At 43.2% G+C, this 16,939-nt stretch overlaps 1 protein-coding gene across 3 annotated transcripts; it reads right to left on the reverse strand.

Moving 5' to 3' along the window:
• Nucleotides 1-2,028: 2,028 nt before the first annotated feature.
• On the reverse strand, nucleotides 2,029-8,525 carry LOC308669578 (uncharacterized protein). 3 transcript variants are annotated; one of them, XM_081330346.1, is made up of 4 exons: nucleotides 8,471-8,525; nucleotides 7,129-7,276; nucleotides 5,934-6,091; nucleotides 2,029-2,183 (listed from the first exon to the last, which is right to left on the reverse strand). In XM_081330346.1, the coding sequence occupies exons 2-4, from the start codon at nucleotides 7,217-7,219 to the stop codon at nucleotides 2,097-2,099; spliced, it is 336 nt and encodes a 111-aa protein (XP_081186472.1). In that variant the 5' UTR covers nucleotides 7,220-7,276; nucleotides 8,471-8,525; the 3' UTR covers nucleotides 2,029-2,096. The 3 variants fall into 3 exon arrangements, 1 of the variants encoding a protein (XP_081186472.1); XR_014026793.1 differs by lacking the exon at nucleotides 8,471-8,525 and having other exon boundaries at nucleotides 7,017-7,150; XR_014026794.1 differs by lacking the exons at nucleotides 2,029-2,183; nucleotides 8,471-8,525 and having other exon boundaries at nucleotides 5,686-6,091; nucleotides 7,017-7,150.
• Nucleotides 8,526-16,939: the final 8,414 nt, after the last annotated feature.

A 16,939-nucleotide genomic window follows, 5' to 3' on the forward strand; every position in this document is an offset into this window, starting at 1 on the left:
CTGCAAGTATCCTCGTGATGCATACACACCTCATCTTAGCCAGCGCAAGAGTCCTAAGCCGTGGGGGGCGACATGCCAAATACAACATCATTCCAGATTAACTGAAAGAGGTTTTTGTTGCACTGAAGATTTGTTATCTATTAGTGCTATCTATTATTATTTTGCAGGGAGTCTGAAGGCTCCAACGCTAACAGAAAAGTCTTGGCCCTGTTAAAATGTTGCACGCAGGTCACTTGGAAGAAAAACACGACTGTCAAAGAAATATAAACCACAAACTGCATAGGTTGACGATGCTAATTTGTCCAGCATATATTAAACTGAAGTCAGAGCAGATGCCTCCCTTTTGTCCAAAGAAACAAGCTTCTGGGGCTGAGAAGGAGGAGCAGAGGAGGAGTTTTGCAATGGAAAAATCCAATTTTCCCCCTCCAGACTGATCAGTGTGATGCTCTCTCACCTCTGCAGAGTTTTCATCTGGAGGAAAATAGCTGGAGCGAAAAATGGTTTGGAGCGGAGAAGACTCGATGACTGGACAAAGCTCAGTTGCCGTGTGCCTGATATCAAAGTTGACCATCTCTAATACTCTCCAACTATTAATGGATTCCAGTTCCCATCAGCCACAGCTGGCTTACTACAGTATTCAACAGTGAGGAAAAAAGAGAGCAGGAACATAAAAAAGCTTATTGGTAACCCATCTGCAAGGCAAAAGCAAGGAAGCAGCTCTCTTCTCCATGAGGCCTAGAAACCTGGGGTATCTAGCAGGAGGGGGCAGTAAGTCAAAAAAAGTCAAGGGGGCCACTGCTCACCTGTGGCTGAGGCCCTGCTTGTTTTTACATGCCACATCTTGATTATTATTATTTTTTGGGGGGGGAGACCTCTCTGTGGGACACTGTCCTTCCCAATCCTTCCCGATCAATCTGGATGAGATCATGGCTTTCTTTTTTGCTGCTCTGTGTTTTAGAGGAAACCCAAACACTGAGTAGGCGGATTTTTGCAAAGTGGGCTTTCATTTTATCCTGGTGCCAAGGCCACTCCAAAAAAAGGCCACTATAAATTTTTACCCCCTGAGGAGAAATAAACCAGCATGGTTTGTTCTTAAGCAATCTAAGAAAAAAAATCAATATGAAAACCATTTTCTTACAATTCCACGCTGAGCTAAGTTAAAAATCTGGGGATCATTAAAGCATTCAAAAACTATGAGCATGTGTCTTTTGCACAGGAAACAAAAGAACACACCAATTAAAAAAACTTGTTGAAATATTTACATCAGCACAGCTGATCATATACAAACCACGTTAACATATGCAGAGTTCATTTCAGGACGTACATTTTCCTGTGGGTTATTGCTTTTTTAAAGTGTGCAAATCCTGTGCAAATCCTGTTGGGAGGGTGGGGGAGAAGAGAAATTAGGACTCAGATGCTATTGCATTTTGGCATTCTGCCTCTTGACTGTTTTATTGTCTATTTTGGCTGGACTCAAAGTTCTAGCTAGAGCAGCCTGCCAAAAAGAATAGGGGGAAAATGTTAGGTCTTTTAAGGATACTGAAAAATAAAGCCAGCTTTTAAATCTGCCACGTTCTGTAAGGATAAAACTGAATCTCTGCAGAGCTGAGACGTTCTTCCTGTTCTGTATGTCCGGTTCCAAGCAGAAATGGAACCAATTTTCTTTGTGTTGGATGATGAAGTTCCAGGACCCTCAAAGTTCTCTAAGGGAGACCAGCTCAGAGTTTCTGCTTGCTGAATTTCTTAGCCATTACTCATAGATGAGAACATTTATAGATTAGCAACCCATTCTAAAGAAATTTAGAAACAACCTTGATAAGGAGAGTCAAGGAAGGACTTTGAAAAGCAGAAGTGGAAGCGAACAGGAAACCCAGAACGGCCTCACCTTGGTTTCCATAGTGCAAGGAGGAGTAACAGAATGGCGGAGCTGGAAGGGACCTGCGCTGGTTTCCATCAAGACTGACTTCATCAAATCCTTGGTTGAATCAGAATCAGACTAGAACAGAGCTGGAAGGGACCTTGGAGGTCTTCTAGTCCAACCCCCTCTTCAAGCAGGAGACCCAATAACATTTCAGACAAAGGTGACCTTGGGCCAGTCACTTTCTCTCAGTCCTAAGAAGCAGGCAATGGCGTACCACGTCTGAAATCCCTTGCCCAGGAAGTTGCAGACACATCCAGTGAGTCTGTGAGAATCAGACACAATTAGTGAATGGGGGAAAAAAAGAGAGAGAGAGACAGAGAGAGTGGTGGGATTCAAATATGTGAACAGCCGGTTCTGTGTGTGGATGCTGCTTCTGGAAATCCATGCTGGGCCTGGGCAACAAAAAATTAGCTACCGGTTCTGCCAAAGTGGTGCCAAATGGCTGAATCCCACCACTGGACAGAGAGATAGAGACAGACAGACAGAGAGACAGACAGACAGACAACGATTGATAATGTTTATTAGATAGCTGATTGATAGATAGCCAGATGTTGTTTGCTTTCTTTCAAATATATAAAAACTTGAACTGCCAAATTAGTTGCCGCCCAAAGGCAATAAATCTGCATTTTAATTTGACAAAATGTACAAAGCAAAAGGTAAGATAAAATAAAAAATACCAGATTCTCAAAAAATTAGACTTAACCACACCAAAAACCCTTTGGAAACTTTCTTGAATTAAACGCCCCCCCAACATCTCCCCCCATTTGCTGTCTTGAATGCTTGAATTTTGGCTCCTTGGGTTTCCGTCTAGGGTTGACTGCATCCTTAGATTACATGAGTGTTTCTCACCCGTGGCAACTTGAAGGTGTGTGGACTGGCCGGCTGGGGAATTCTGGGAATCGAAGTCTACACATCTTCCAGTTGGCAGCGTTGAGAAACACATTCTGTGAGGAAAGGTACAAGTGGAGTCTAGAACTTTGAGAAAATGTCCCCTAAGGGAAGACCGTCCTGTTCCCCCTTAGCAACTGACTTCCCAGGGGTCACTGCATTGCCCAGAAAAGCCAGATTGTCAACATCCCGGAAGAACCTCAGTAGACTTGCCCAGATTGTTGCTTTCCAGTGGGAGTGGGAGTCTCTGGTCTTGCAGACATTACCAAACTGCACCTCCATCCTTCTCCTAGCTGGGTGGGAGAACACGGCCTTGGTCTAGCGTGCCCACCCCTTCCCCTCCCACATTCACAGTGGCGGGAAGGAACGTAGATCTGGCCTTGGAGATTGGAAAGGAAGAGTCAACTGTTCAGGGGCAAAGCTGTGAAGGTTTGGCCTAATTAATTTGGGATGGACCGGGGCCAGGTGGGCACAGTCAAAGTGCCCTGGGATTGAATGACTTCAGAGGGCTTTGGCACAATTTCACATCTACCTGGTTGCTCAGGCACGACCCCTCGGTTGCCACATTCGGTTTTGGAAACTGACTTTCCTAGAACTGGATTCAAAGGTTGGGGTGGGGGTTGGGGGTTGAGTTTCTTTGCCACAAGTAGCGAAATATCAAAATATTTCATAATCACAACTTGGCATCTTCACAGGGTCCGTTGCCAATGCCTTCCCTATCTTCTCTCCCTTGCAAGGTGTGAGGGTCTAGAAAGTTCCATTTTACTTTCCTGTAAATGAGGAAATCACTGATGTGACAGGGCAATTTAGGTCATTAAGCTTCAACCGCGACCCCGTGCCCACCATCGTGCACAGTTTCTCCCCTCTGTAGACCCCTGCCTGTGAGGGTGCTGTGCATTTTTGTATAGCACCCTTAAGTAAACTTTGGTTTTAGTTTTTAACCTCCAGTCTTCACAGACTGCAACATTGCATTATTTCATTGGTACCTAGGAATGCCATTTCTCCATGGCTGGATCTCCTGCTACCCTGACCAATATAAAGTTATCTAGCTATGACATCCTGAGGAATTTGCCCTCAGCATACCCTCCCTCAAAAAATGTCAGTGTATTTGCCAAGAAATACAGTCTGGATGTCCCCAAGCATCTGGCTTTTTAGCAGATGCCTAAGATCACTGGAGGAACATTGTCCATAGGGTCGCGATGGGTCGGACACGACTTCGCAACTAACAACAACAACAAAGATCACAGTCTCCTCTCTAGCCAGATTTCTTGAGAAGAAAGAGATAAGTTACAAAATTTTCAGCAACCCAACAAATGTCCATTGGCAGGTAATATATATAGGTGGTCCTTGACCTATGAGCACAATTGAGCCCAAACATTCTGTTGTTAAGTGAGATATTTGTTAAGTGAGTTTTGCCCCGTGTTATGACTTTTCCTGCCACAGTTGTTAAGTGAATCACTGCAGTTGTTAAGTTAGCAGCACGGTTGTTAAGTGAATCTGGCTTCCCCATGGACTTTGCCTGTCAGAAGGTCCCAAAAGGGGATCGTGTGATCCCAAGACAGTGCAGCCGCCATAAATATGAGTCAGTTGCCAAGTCTCTGAATTTTGATCACATGACCATGGGGATGCTGCAGCGGTCGTGTGAAAAATGGTCGTAACTCAGTTCTTTCAGTGACGTTGTAACTTTGAACGGTCACTAAATGAGCTGTAGTAAGTCGAGGGCCCCCTGTATCCACGTGCCGACGGTTCCCGACTCTTTCCCCAGTGGATTTCCCAGGAGCTGCTGAGGAGAGGCATCCTCCCCAGAGACAGAGGGGAGCTCTGGGCTGGTTCTCCACCTGACAGGATCCTGAAGCTTCATTCGTCCAGAGTGGACATCCAACAACGGTCAACCCAGGGGCCAGTTTCAGCATGACACTGATGCTCGGCTCTCGGACAGGCATCTGCCACATTTCTGAACCAGCCGCGTGGGACCGCGAAGCCAGAGTCTTCCCATGAGGCGGAGAGGACACAAACCATGGTTACCGGGACCTCCCAGCCCACAAAGTAACCCGACAAATAAAGTCCTCTTGACCACAGCCTCCACTCACTGCTATAGAGGAAAGTTATAGATTTTAAACATTTTTTTTAAAAAGGTGGCACAATTATCTCCTCCAGTAATCATGGACAACTGCTATTCTCTACAGGTATTCGAGGGAATGTTTTTTATAACCTCAAAAGCTTCAAGTGCCCTGTACAGATTTGCTTTGGTAATTAGAACTAAACGGTCTGGCTTAGGCTTCTCCAACCTAATGTCTTTCCAGCCCCATGTTGGCTGGGGTTCTGTATTCTATTTCTAGCCCCAGTGAGGACTACCCACTTGGTCTTGTTGACCCGGTTGGGGTGCCTCTTCAACACCTAAGCAACGGTATCCGTCTGTAACCTGGGATGGGCTTTCATTGCTCCGTCACTGCTGCCATCTTGACTTTTTTTATATATACCCCAGCAGCCCCTCCTGACGTACGCATCATCTCCCTGCCTTACTTTTATAAGAACCTGCTTAAAACCTTCTGCCGAAAACTCAGCGCAGAGCTGGAGCTGGCCTGCTTTTCACCACGGAGCCGTAAAACCCCGTGAGGAACGGCAGCCCCCCCACTCTTCTGGAGAAAATGGAAGGTGTTTTCTTTTTAATTGCAATGGTCCTCTCCCTGTTCTCACCACAGTGATTAATATTTTTAAAATATTAATCGTTCAGCAATAGCCATTTTTCAGCCTATCATATGCTTCTGCCTGGTGCCATGTTTAAGTGAGTGTAAAAGCCACTTATCTCCAGTAACATTATTTTTTTAATGGATTCATTCAAGCCCATGTATTTTAGCAAAAAGAGACACCTTTATTTCATTTTGCACCCGGCATGTCAACTGTCGCTGGGCCTGACCAGCGATTCATCAAGGAGCTAAAAGGCTGGGGGTTCCAAGGGAGACACATTAGCTTGCATTCAATATTAATAGCTTATGCCAATATTTATTTGGGCCGTTATTTAAGTGGTTGATGTCATAGCAGTGAAGCTGGGCGGCAGCATGGGAAGCAATGGCATGGGAACTGCAGGCCGGATAACGGGAGGCGGCAGGGGAAACGTACTCACGGCAAACTCAGGGAGGGATCCGCCTGCCGCCACCCTCGCCCGATGGAAGTGCTGAGCTGAAACGATGCTCTCGGGGCAGGCTGGATTTGTGGGCATTTCTCGGCTCTGCGCTGCACTGGTCAGGCCACACGCCATAGCGCAAGAAGGCTGCTGAGGAGCTGGAAAAGATGCAGAAAAAGCCGTGAAGACGGTAGGAGTCCTGGGGTCCAAATCCCACGAGGGGCAGTGAAGAGAAGAGGGCGTGACTCCAGAAGCGAGATGGGATGGGATGTCCCAGGAGAGATGCTGGGGACATCGGGTGGCGTTTCTCAGCCTCGGCAACCTGGAGATGGGTGGACTTCAGTTCCACAGAATCCCCAGCCAGAGGGGTTTACGGAGAATTTCCCGACTGCAAGGACCATGAAACAGACGGACAGAACGGGGCTTCTGGAGGCTCCACTGCTGGAGGTTTTGAAGGAAAGGTCCCTTGGTCCAGAACGGTGTGAGGATCCCTGGCTTGAGCAAGGTCTGTGCTAGAAGATCCTTTCTATGATACTAATCCAGGGGCAGGCAACCTTGCCTCTTTGATGACTGGTGGACTTGAACTCCCAGAATTCCTGAGCCAGCATGGCTCAAGCATGGAAACCTCTCCCTTTCCCCTCAGCGTGGCTGGCTGAGGAATTCTGGGAGCTGAAGTCCACCAGTCATCAAAGAGCCAAGGTTGCCTACCCCTGGCTTAGAGCACTGAGCTAGAAATCACACAGTTCTTAGTTCTGGCTCTGCCATCCCAAACCAAATTTCTCTCTGCATTCATTCTTCACCCCACGTTGACTCTGCATTCAGTATAAAAATAGTGACTTTCCTCATTGTCTGAAAGATATTGACCAATTTGTGTAGCCTGAAACATTTTGCAGACCTGTTGAAAAATTCTGCTGCCTTTCCTCTGTGTTGGACTGCAAAGCCTATAATCCCCTGTGCAAAGTATGGGTTTTGAAATGCAGTGTTTTTACTTGAAGGGCACTAGGCCCAGAGAACCCAGCCCTCCAGTGCAGCGATTTAATAAAGACCCCAGTCAGAGCATCCCTTGCGTTTGAAAGAACAAACCTGTCTGAGTTTTGCGGGAAGCCGGCTGGGAATCGTTTTAAAAGGATCTCTGGGCCTTTGGGATGGATCGTGCCTTTTCCTGCAGGGCGCACCATACCGTGAACTTGCTTACCCAAAGCAAAAGCAGGCGGATCTGCGAGGGGATCAACAGAGGCGAGATGAGCACTAGAAACAGAGTATCTACCGAGCTCTGTGGCTGCCATCTTGTTGTTGTTGTTTTTTAACTTCTTTCATGTGTGGTGCTGATCAAAAGTGAACTCCTGTCCCGTTTAAAAAGATATTAACAGAATGACAGAGTCGGAAGGGACCTTGGAGGTCATCTAGTCCAACCCCCTGCTCAAGAAGGAAACCCTATGCCGTTTCAGACAAATGGCTGTCCGGTCTCTTCTTAAAAACTTCCAGTGTTGTTGGAACATTCACAGCTTCTGGAGGCCGGTGGTTCCACTAGTTAATTGTTCTGTCTCTCCTGGATGAGTTTCCATCCGTTGCTTCTTGTCCTGCCTTTAGGGCCTTGGGAGAATAGCTTGACAGGCAGACAGACTCTCTCTCTCTCGCCTTCTTCTTTGGGGCAACCCCTGAGATACGGGGGGATGGCCGTCACGCGGCCCCCGGTCCTCCTCCTCCTCAAACCTACTTAGAATAAACCTATTTTCCCGGTTCCACAGCCACGGAGCCTCTCCGGCGTGCATTCTGCTCCTCCGTCTCGGGAACCGCGGGGGCAGGGAGACGCCCCGCGCGGCCTGGCCTCTCGCCTCCCACCCCCGGCGGGTTTCGGCTGGAAAGCGAGGCGGCGGGGGCGACGCACGAACGCGGCCCTTGCCTTTGTTTGGGTTGTGGGGTTTCTGTCTGTTTGTTTGCCCAGAGCAGCTGCCGAAGCGAAGCGAAGGGAAGTCGGAGGCCGGCCTCTGTTTCCCTTCGGCCGCATTTCAAAAGTACGACCCGAGCCTGGAGTTGCGTCCGACCGGCCGGCCACGGAAACAAACGCCGGCGGGCCGCGACCCGCATTGGTGTCACTCAGATTTATCTCCCGTAAAGAAGCGCCCCGTGGGCGGACTCCCTTCCCAGCAGATGGCAGCAAAGCGGAGAGCAAGCGGGCGGGAAGCCGGGCGGCCGCCAGCAAAGGCCGGAGGTCTCCGGCAGCGCCGCTTCCACGCGCCTGCCCTCCTCGGCTCCCAGGTGAGTGAAGCCGGGCGAAGGGAGGCCTTCCTCCGCCGGACACCGCCGCGAAGCCCGCCCCGGCGTGCCTCTGGCCGACGCCGAAAGGATCCGGGGAGTTTTCCCCCCCCCGCCCCGGCACTGTTGTGTTTTCTCGACAACTTCTAAGTTTTCGGGGCTTATGTCATTTGCAGCTCTTTTCCCGACGGCCTTTGAAGATCGGCACGCAAAGCTGAACTCTCCTCAAGCTTGTTAATGTGGGATTGTTATACAGTTGGACTTCTCCAGCTTGTACTCACCGTCTGGGTTCAGGCTGCAAAATTAGTATGAGAGATCGGTGCAAAAGTGAAAATCAGGCCAGTGGACTCCCCCGCCACCACACAGCCCACACACACACACACACACACACACACACACACACACACACACACACACACACACACACACACCCTGCAGCTGGTAAGGAATAGAAATACAGTAAAATCTGAGGCAGGCTTCTCAATGCATATTTCAAGAAGGTCCGTGGCCTTTTATTTTTACCTTTAAAACTTTCCTCTGTGTTGTGCCTTTAGAAAAAAAAAACTAGGTTTGTGAATATGTAATTTGAACTGTCATCCATTTAGCCTATAGCTGTGGTTGGTTGATAGGGTAGAAAATTCCATAAAACTAACATTTATTTTCTTTTCCATGTAGAGTTAAAGCAGTAGACTGACATTGTTACAGTAATGTGTAATTTCCTGTCCAGCAATTGCACAGAAGGTAAGAAACAAATTTCATAATCTATTTTAATTTCTGCTCTTGTTTTACTTTTTTAAACCAAGAGTATTCTTTTAAATCTGAAGTTCTGAAACTGGATTTTGAAACAAATTCTGGTATCTGAATTTTCACTGCTTGTATCTAGTTTTTTTTTTTTAATTAGAAAGCGGGTGCTTTTATCTTGAGGTATTACTGGCAACAGAAGCCTTGTTTGAGTTCAGTTTTACGCAATTAAGTTTGTTTTCTACTCGCTTTTGTTTTAGGGAGAATTTGGTATAGTTGATATTCAGAAAATAGAGAAGGGTGAGTATCCGTGTAGAGGAGCAGTTAGTTAGGAGGAAAACCTTCCTGAATCTATTTAGGAGAGCTCTTGTATAGCTTCATAAAATGACTTCAAAGATCTAAACCATCTTATTAATTTTACTCCTTTGTTTCTCTGTATTCTTTGCCTGGCAAATATTTTGACAGTTGTAGTGGTAAACTTCCAGTTTTTCCCAATTCCACCCAGTTTTAATGAAGGGATCCAAGAGAGCTTTGATTGCAGTTGACCTTGAGGTTAGTGTAAACCTCTCACAATTCAGCACAAGCTGTTGGAGAATTACCAAAGGCAAATCTTCACACTCAGCAGAAAAAAGACAAATTTCGGGATAGTATTTGGGCGAGACCATAAAGAGGAGAAGCCATCAGATAATAGTGAAAAGTTAGCACTCATCCCGCCGATCAAGTATCTTTTTAAAAAACTTCTTGCCAGAAAATATTTTTTAATCTTTGCAAAAAATAGTTTTTTGTTTCCTGAAATTATGAGATTTCTAATGGCTGAATTTGTATGAAATGTATGACTTGCAATTACAGGGACTAAATGCAGCACAGGTTGCATTTTTTAAATTCCCTCTTGTGAATGGCATCGCCTGATCCAGAATTTGTTCGGGACCAAAGTGGTCGTTCCCAGAAGCGGCCATTTCATCCCATTTCACTCCACCGGGCTAACCTTTTGTTATGGGGAGTTGGGAGAGTGGAGGAAAAGAGGAGTAAGCTTACTCTTTTTTTGAAATAGGATGCATATTTTTCGTGCAGATAATAAATGAGCGGAGACCTTTAGCCGAGACGAGTCTGTTTTCCTCCAAGAGAAAATATTATTGGCTGGATTTTTCTTTTAAAAAAGGGAATAACAAAACATAAATGCATCAGTACTAGAGTTGACAGGCCAGATTCAAATAAAGCAGCAATCTTACAGGTAATCTGAGGGATGGGGAGGCAATTTAAAAACCTCAAAATGGAAGCCGCTGTGTGACAGAAGCCCACCTCCTTTTAAGGGGAGGAGCTTCAAGCACAGCGGCCGAGCCGTCTCGACTTTTGAAGCCCCTCCCTGGCAGATGCCACTGCTTATTGGTAAATAAATTGAGTTGAAATTGGAAAGTTTCATTTCTAAGAAATTGTGGTTAAATGAGGCCATAATGGTAGGATGAAGAAATGAATGCTCTTAAGTGTTTTGTTAAAATAATATCTTCATGAAATTAAATATATGTCCTTACTCTAAGATTTTTTTTTCCTGAGCGTTTGGGACAGAATCCACTTTTTTCTTTTGTGGCCTTCCCTTCTAAAAGACGTTTATATTACAGCAGCAATTAATAATTTAGATTGCACTGGGTTAATGGAATTTTATTACTTAGAAGATCACCTTTTATAATCAGGTTACAGTCAATAAACTTGATTTTTGTTTCATACCTGCAACTGGAAAACTACCAAAAAGAGAGCAGATGAGCTATTAAAGTAATTTCCAAGGCCGAGCTGGTCTAGTCTCAAGTTAAATATTTTTATATCCCCTATACTGGATTAGCAGAATGCAATGCTTGCTGAAGCAATCATATTTTGGACTTTTGTAAAAAAAAAATCCCTGCTTCTGCTTAACCTATTCAGTACCCTCTTTTTACTATAATGAGTTGGAAGTTAGAAATGTTAAAGAAGAAAAACTCTGTAGTTATGTATGAATGTATATATGTATGTATCTATGCAGTTTTGCTAATTAGAGCGAGCTCAAAATGCTTAAAGGCTAAATGAATGTACAGCTTAGATTTAATTTTTCGATGTGTATAAGTTGAGCAGAAGAATACAATTTTATTATTCTATGCTCTGTGTTGTATTTGAATTTTTTTCTTTCAGCAAGAATAAGGGAATATGGAAAAATGTTTTGAAATGTTAAAAATTTATGTAAAGGACTTAATTTATAATATATATGTATAAGTTAATAGATAATTGATTTTTATCTTCCATAATTGCACCTCATGTTTTTGGATATAAGCACCTTGTTCTTTCAGCATCTCAAAACTAATTAGTTTAGGCATTAAAACAAATTAGTTAGGCTTTTCTTTGAGCGAGGGAGCAGCTTTGTTCAGTAGTTGAAAATGTGCCTCCTTTTCTTTGTATAAAATAGCATTAACCAGATAGCAAACTTTACAACATTTAAGGAAATTTCAGTTAGTTAATCCAAGTTGGTTGATTTCATCCTCCTATATGGAAGTTTACTTCTCTGTGTTAAATTTTATATCCTAAATAGGGCCTTGCAATCTGATGGCTGTAGGTACAGACTAGGTATCTTATCCGAAAAGGCTATTTGTTAAGATTTAGCCAATTAATACTATAGTTTTGAATAAAGTTACACAGAAGTATGTAATTATTTTCATTGTTGAACAACAATGTAATTATTGTTGTAATTTACAAACTTGGAGCAGAAATTATACGAATTATGAAACTTTACGTAGAACTTATATCAGAGGAAGATTTTTTTTAAAAAAAGTCTCTGGGGCCTGGTATTATTTAATTTTGGGTCGTTGACTTGCAAGCTGTGGATTGCCAGGAATACAAACCTTCTTTTTTGATGATACTACAGAGAAATAAAGAAAGGTTGTTGGCAACAGTGAGTGAACCTATTTCTATGTGGGTGGCACCAAGTGTATTCACCACGGGCACAGGGTGCAAGTGATGTCATGTGCCTCGTGACATCATTTGACAAATGATGTAATTTATATCCCTCCTGACAGGCTACAATTTTCACAATTTGTATTATTTGCCCAATAACATCATGACTCTTATGATGTCATAAGATACTTTCTTTGGGTATTTTAGCATTGGTTTAAACCAGGGGTTCCCAACCTTTTCTATACCCCGCATCTCTAGAATGCTTCTGATATATTCTCACACCCCTTACAAAAGTTCAAAATAATGGCAACGAATTATACATATACACTACAATTTTGAAAACCCAAGTTTTCGCACCCCCTGGAATATCATCTCGCACCCCTGGTTGGGAACCCCTGGTTTAAACAAACAAAAATCAAATAGATCTGTTTTTTTACATTTCCACCCAAAGTTGACTGATTACATGCCATCAAGTTAGTTTGAATGCTTAATGACCGCGAAGATAGACTTTCTCCATGGACCATCCCAAAAAAGTAATTTTTCTTGGGGCATCTGATGCTTTACATATAAGATCTGTTCATGGCATAGCTACATTACTTTTACTTCATATTCCTGCTGCTGTTGAAAAAAAAATATGCGGCCCTCTGCCCACTTATGTGGAAATTCCTATTAGTTCCAATGGAAATTATTCTGAATGGCAACTTTATGACTCTGTTATAAAGCTGATGATCTTATAGACATTCTGTATCCTCAAGTGAGTTCCATTGAATCAACCAAACTTTCCTCCCAAAGTGGGAAGGATGAATCTGTAACTTTTGGTCATACTATTAGCGCCAAGTTGCTTTGCCCCTTTTTGCTTCTTAAAAAAACATCTCCATAACATTTTAAATGGACTTTAGTGCATTTCGCACAATACACTATGTAAAAATATAAAATGCATTTTTGTGGCACATATCCAGTAAATTTGCATTTTTATGTCTGTTTTCTTCTAATATGTGCATCGTTGATTGCATTTTTTATTAAAGAACTGCCCTTCAGTATTCAGAGACATGAAACTCAGAAATGTAGCAACTTAAATTCTGTTAATGTGAATTTGTCACTCAGCCCTACTTTTGAGTAACTTGGACTGGGATGCACGCTTTGGTATTTCTTCTGGAATTTGACTACTCTGCACATCTTATAAAATGACTATTTATTTGATGAAAATTGAGTCAGACTTACAAGAAGCTTTTCTTATCTTTATCAAAAGAAACAACGCCTGACTATTCGAAAACACAAACTGTTGATGACTGCTAAAATTAGTCAGCAATTTATATTATCTACTCTAAAACCTGTCCTGCGCTGATGGGGGGGGAAGATAAAGTAATTTTCATTAGAAAATTTCTGCAAAATAAGTCTTCACTTTTTATGAAAAATGCCTCACTTTATTAGACGTTCACAATGAACTTCTGTAGGTGTCTAAATGGTCTGATTAGGAAGCACAGGCTTCATTAGCTTCAACATGCACACACAACACGCCGGGAGATTTGTTGGAAATAAATGAAAACTCAGATGAGTATCTAGCCAGTCACGCTAACAAGATGATTAAAAGCATTTGAATGTTTGAAAGGATAAGATAAAGATGGTGTTGGAATAGTAGCTAACGAGTGGTGGGTTTCTGGCTAAGGGAGGCATACATTACTTATGAAAGCACAATGATTGAAATCTGTGTCAGAGTTTAAGGCTTCAGTAATTTCTCCCTGTTTTTATTTTTTCCCAAGTTATGAGAAAATAATATGTACTGTAATTTAATGTTGTTAAGGTATTTGTGACCTCTTTCTTTCTACGTAACAAAGTTTTACAAATCCGTGCGACTGTGCCTTGATGTACTGTATAATGTCAAGTCCTTTGAGGTAGGGCAGGTCAGGAAGCCAAAGTTATGAATGCTCATACTACTTTTATTATAAGATTACAGCACAGATAGTCCTTGACTTATGACTGGTTCTTTATTTATTTATTTATTTATTTATTTATTTATTTATTTATTTAGATTTATATACCGCCCTTTCCTGAAGGACTCAGGGCGGTTTAGTGACAGTTCAAAGTATTTAGTTTGGATTTTTGGCGTAACCAGCCCATTAGAGATCTATTAGTTTGATTAACACCTATGGCGTTTGCTTAACAACTGCTGCAAAAAAGTTTCCTTAAATCAGATAAGTCATGTGTGAAACCTGCTTTATGACCATCATGGCTTACAAACGTGATGGGCTGGTTCCATTAAGGTTGTAAATCAAGGATTACCTGTAACAGAACCTTGCAAGTGTGAATGCGCTTCCCCCATCCCTCCCTTGATCTTCTGGGAAGGGTCTTGTCTGTGATGCTTCCTACCCATTTTGGACTCAGATTTCTCTGTCCGTCAGCTTGATGGTGGCTCTTCTTCCCATTCCTTGAGGTGATTCTCACACCCCATTACAAACACAGAATGCGGACAAGCCTCTTGTACTAAAATCCACTAACCTTCTTGTACCAAAGAGAATCAAGGCGGGACAAAGCTGAGTCTTTTGCTCACCTCCTCCTCTCTATCCAGGCTAAGTTGATGTTTATATAACAGTCTTTGAATTCCTGTTTCACGGCCAGCTGCATGCTCCTCTACAGCAGGGGACAAGTGATGAACACGTGTTGCAATGTTACAACATAGGTATGAAAGAACCAAGAATTGTTGGTGTCATTGTGGTTAGACGTGAATGGCAATAGGGAGGATTCTGATCCTACTTTGAAGGACAAGTGGTCAGGATCATCTGGCCAAGATCATAATCCAACAGTTTCACCTGCACTCTTAGTGGGCTAAGAATGTGCCTGTTTCTCTACTATGGAAACCCAGTTAATTTTACTAACGTCTTGGATTCGTCTTAGTTGTGGATTTATATAAGTTATAATGCGTCCTAGTGGGTGAGAGATGGTGACCGCTCACTTGCCAGACCTGAGGACAGCCACGCCACTTGTAACCTTCCCTGCTAAGGGCAAGGACCGTATCACTAACTTTAGGCACATTTGCCACAGCTCCAGCCATAGCCCCAGATATGCTAACGTTGAACTAAGATACGATTATCAAGGATTATAAGAAAATAGATTTAAAATATGACTTGCATTTACAAGCAGCACTTAAAAACACTGTGTGTGTGTATGTGTGTGTGTGTTTGTGTATATATATATATATATATATATATATATATATATATATATATATATATATATATATATTAGCAATCCAAAAAATTTACATATATATATATATATATATATATATATATATATATATATATATATATATATATATGGGTAGGTCTAGAGTCTCGGGTTTCTTCCCGCGTTCCTTTCATCTTCAGAAAGTTGTGGCGACGTTTCGACGAAATCCCATCCGTCATCATCAGGCCGGAGTATTCCTCCTGCTGCGGCCTGATGATGACGGATGGGATTTCGTCGAAACGTCGCCACAACTTTCTGAAGATGAAAGGAACGCGGGAAGAAACCCGAGACTCTAGACCTACACATACAGACACCCGCGAGAATCTACGAAAACATATATATATATATATATATATATATATATATATATATATATATATATATATATATATATATATATAGGGACACGGTGGCTCAGTGGGTTAGGACGCTGAGCTTGTCGATCAGAAGGTCGGCAGTTTGGCGGGTCGAATCCCGAGTGCCGCGTAGCAGAGTGAGCGCCTGTTACTCATCCCAGCTTCTGCCCACCTAGCAGTTCGAAAGCACGTAAAAATGCAAGTAGAAAAATAGGGACCGCTACGGTGGGAAGGTAACAGCGTTCCGTGCGCCTTTGGTGTCTAGTCATGCTGGCCACATGACCACGGAGCTGTCCTCGGACAAGCGCTGGCTATTCGCCTTTGAAACGGAGATGAGCACCGGCCCCTAGAGTCAGAAACGACTAGCACGCATGTGCAGGGGAACCTTTACCTTTACCTTTACCTATATATATATATTCATATTCTGCCAATCCAGAGATCCAGTTATTAGACTGATAAAACATAAGCAACAAAGCTGAAACTGTCCCCCAATAAAGGGTTAAAACTAGATGGCTTCAGTGGTAAAAGCTCTCCCAAAGTGGAAATAGGCCGTGATGTGGTCAAAAAAGTCAACATGATGTCCACAATAGTTCAAAAATTTCCTGTTTATGTTTGTCACAAAACAAAAAGATGGGGACTCAGTCATACCTTTGTGGCTACCGTCTTTTAAATATGTCCTGTGGACCATCCTGGAGTAGGACTTTGGTTGCTCCGTGCATTCTGGCTTGACTTAAAGGAGGGGAGAAATGCATCTAGCCAGGTGGGGCTTCATGTGAGCCATCCTTGCTTCTGAAGTCCAAGGAGATTTCAACGCAGGAAAAATACCCAAAAGTAAATTAGTGACCAAAGTAGCTGGAATGAGAGTGGTGTGTGACAAAGCCGGTCAAAACCCAGTTTTCGACCAATGGTAGCAATCGATGGCCTCACGCAGGGAGAGTGACAGTAATTTAATTGAGAGGTGACAAAGGCATGCTTGTTCTGGCAAGATCAGTGGGCTCCAGAAATTATCATAATTGGTTTAGCGCTCAAAAGAAGCAGGAAAGGGTCTCGTACCCCAGTAAGTACCAATTATTAAATAAGAAGCTTGGATCAAGGAGACCCCAAACTCTGTCCACAAATAAACCAAGAAGACAGCGCCAGCCCCTCCTCCCCGCCAAAACGTTTCTGTCCAATTCATGTGTATTAAAGTCGTCCCGATTTTCTCAGCTTCAAGCACAAAATCTGTAGGCTTTCCTGTTTTTTTGTCCCCCTCGGTTTGATTTTAGAGGGCGGATTTTGTATTCAAGGAACGGTGTTATTTTTGAACAGAGAGAACATCATTCTAATCCTGAAAATAAGGTCATCCTCTCTTGGAACTGCATGTTTGTGTGGGCGTGTTTGTGCATGTGTGTACACTTTCATCAAAGCTATTAGGAGGGAAGATGAGCGGCAGAGCAGACCTCAGGATCACATGGTTCATCAGATGCTGGCGGCAGACAAAAAAGCCTATTTATGCTCTAAGAAAAGGGTTGTGGA

This window comes from Vipera berus, assembly GCF_964194415.1.
Source record: "Vipera berus genome assembly, chromosome: 6".
Taxonomy (NCBI): Eukaryota; Metazoa; Chordata; class Lepidosauria; order Squamata; family Viperidae; genus Vipera; species Vipera berus.

Bases quoted from the DNA above. Each gene is read 5' to 3' on its own strand.
- LOC308669578 (XM_081330346.1), bottom strand. From the start codon at position 7,219: ATGGCAGCCACAGAGCTCGGTAGATACTCTGTTTCTAGTGCTCATCTC. The intron at 6,092-7,128 runs GTAAGCAAGTTC...CATCTTTTCCAG, and splicing joins TCCGCCTGCTTTTGCTTTGG to CTCCTCAGCAGCCTTCTTGC. The intron at 2,184-5,933 runs GTGAGTACGTTT...TGATTCTCACAG, and splicing joins GATCCCTCCCTGAGTTTGCC to ACTCACTGGATGTGTCTGCA.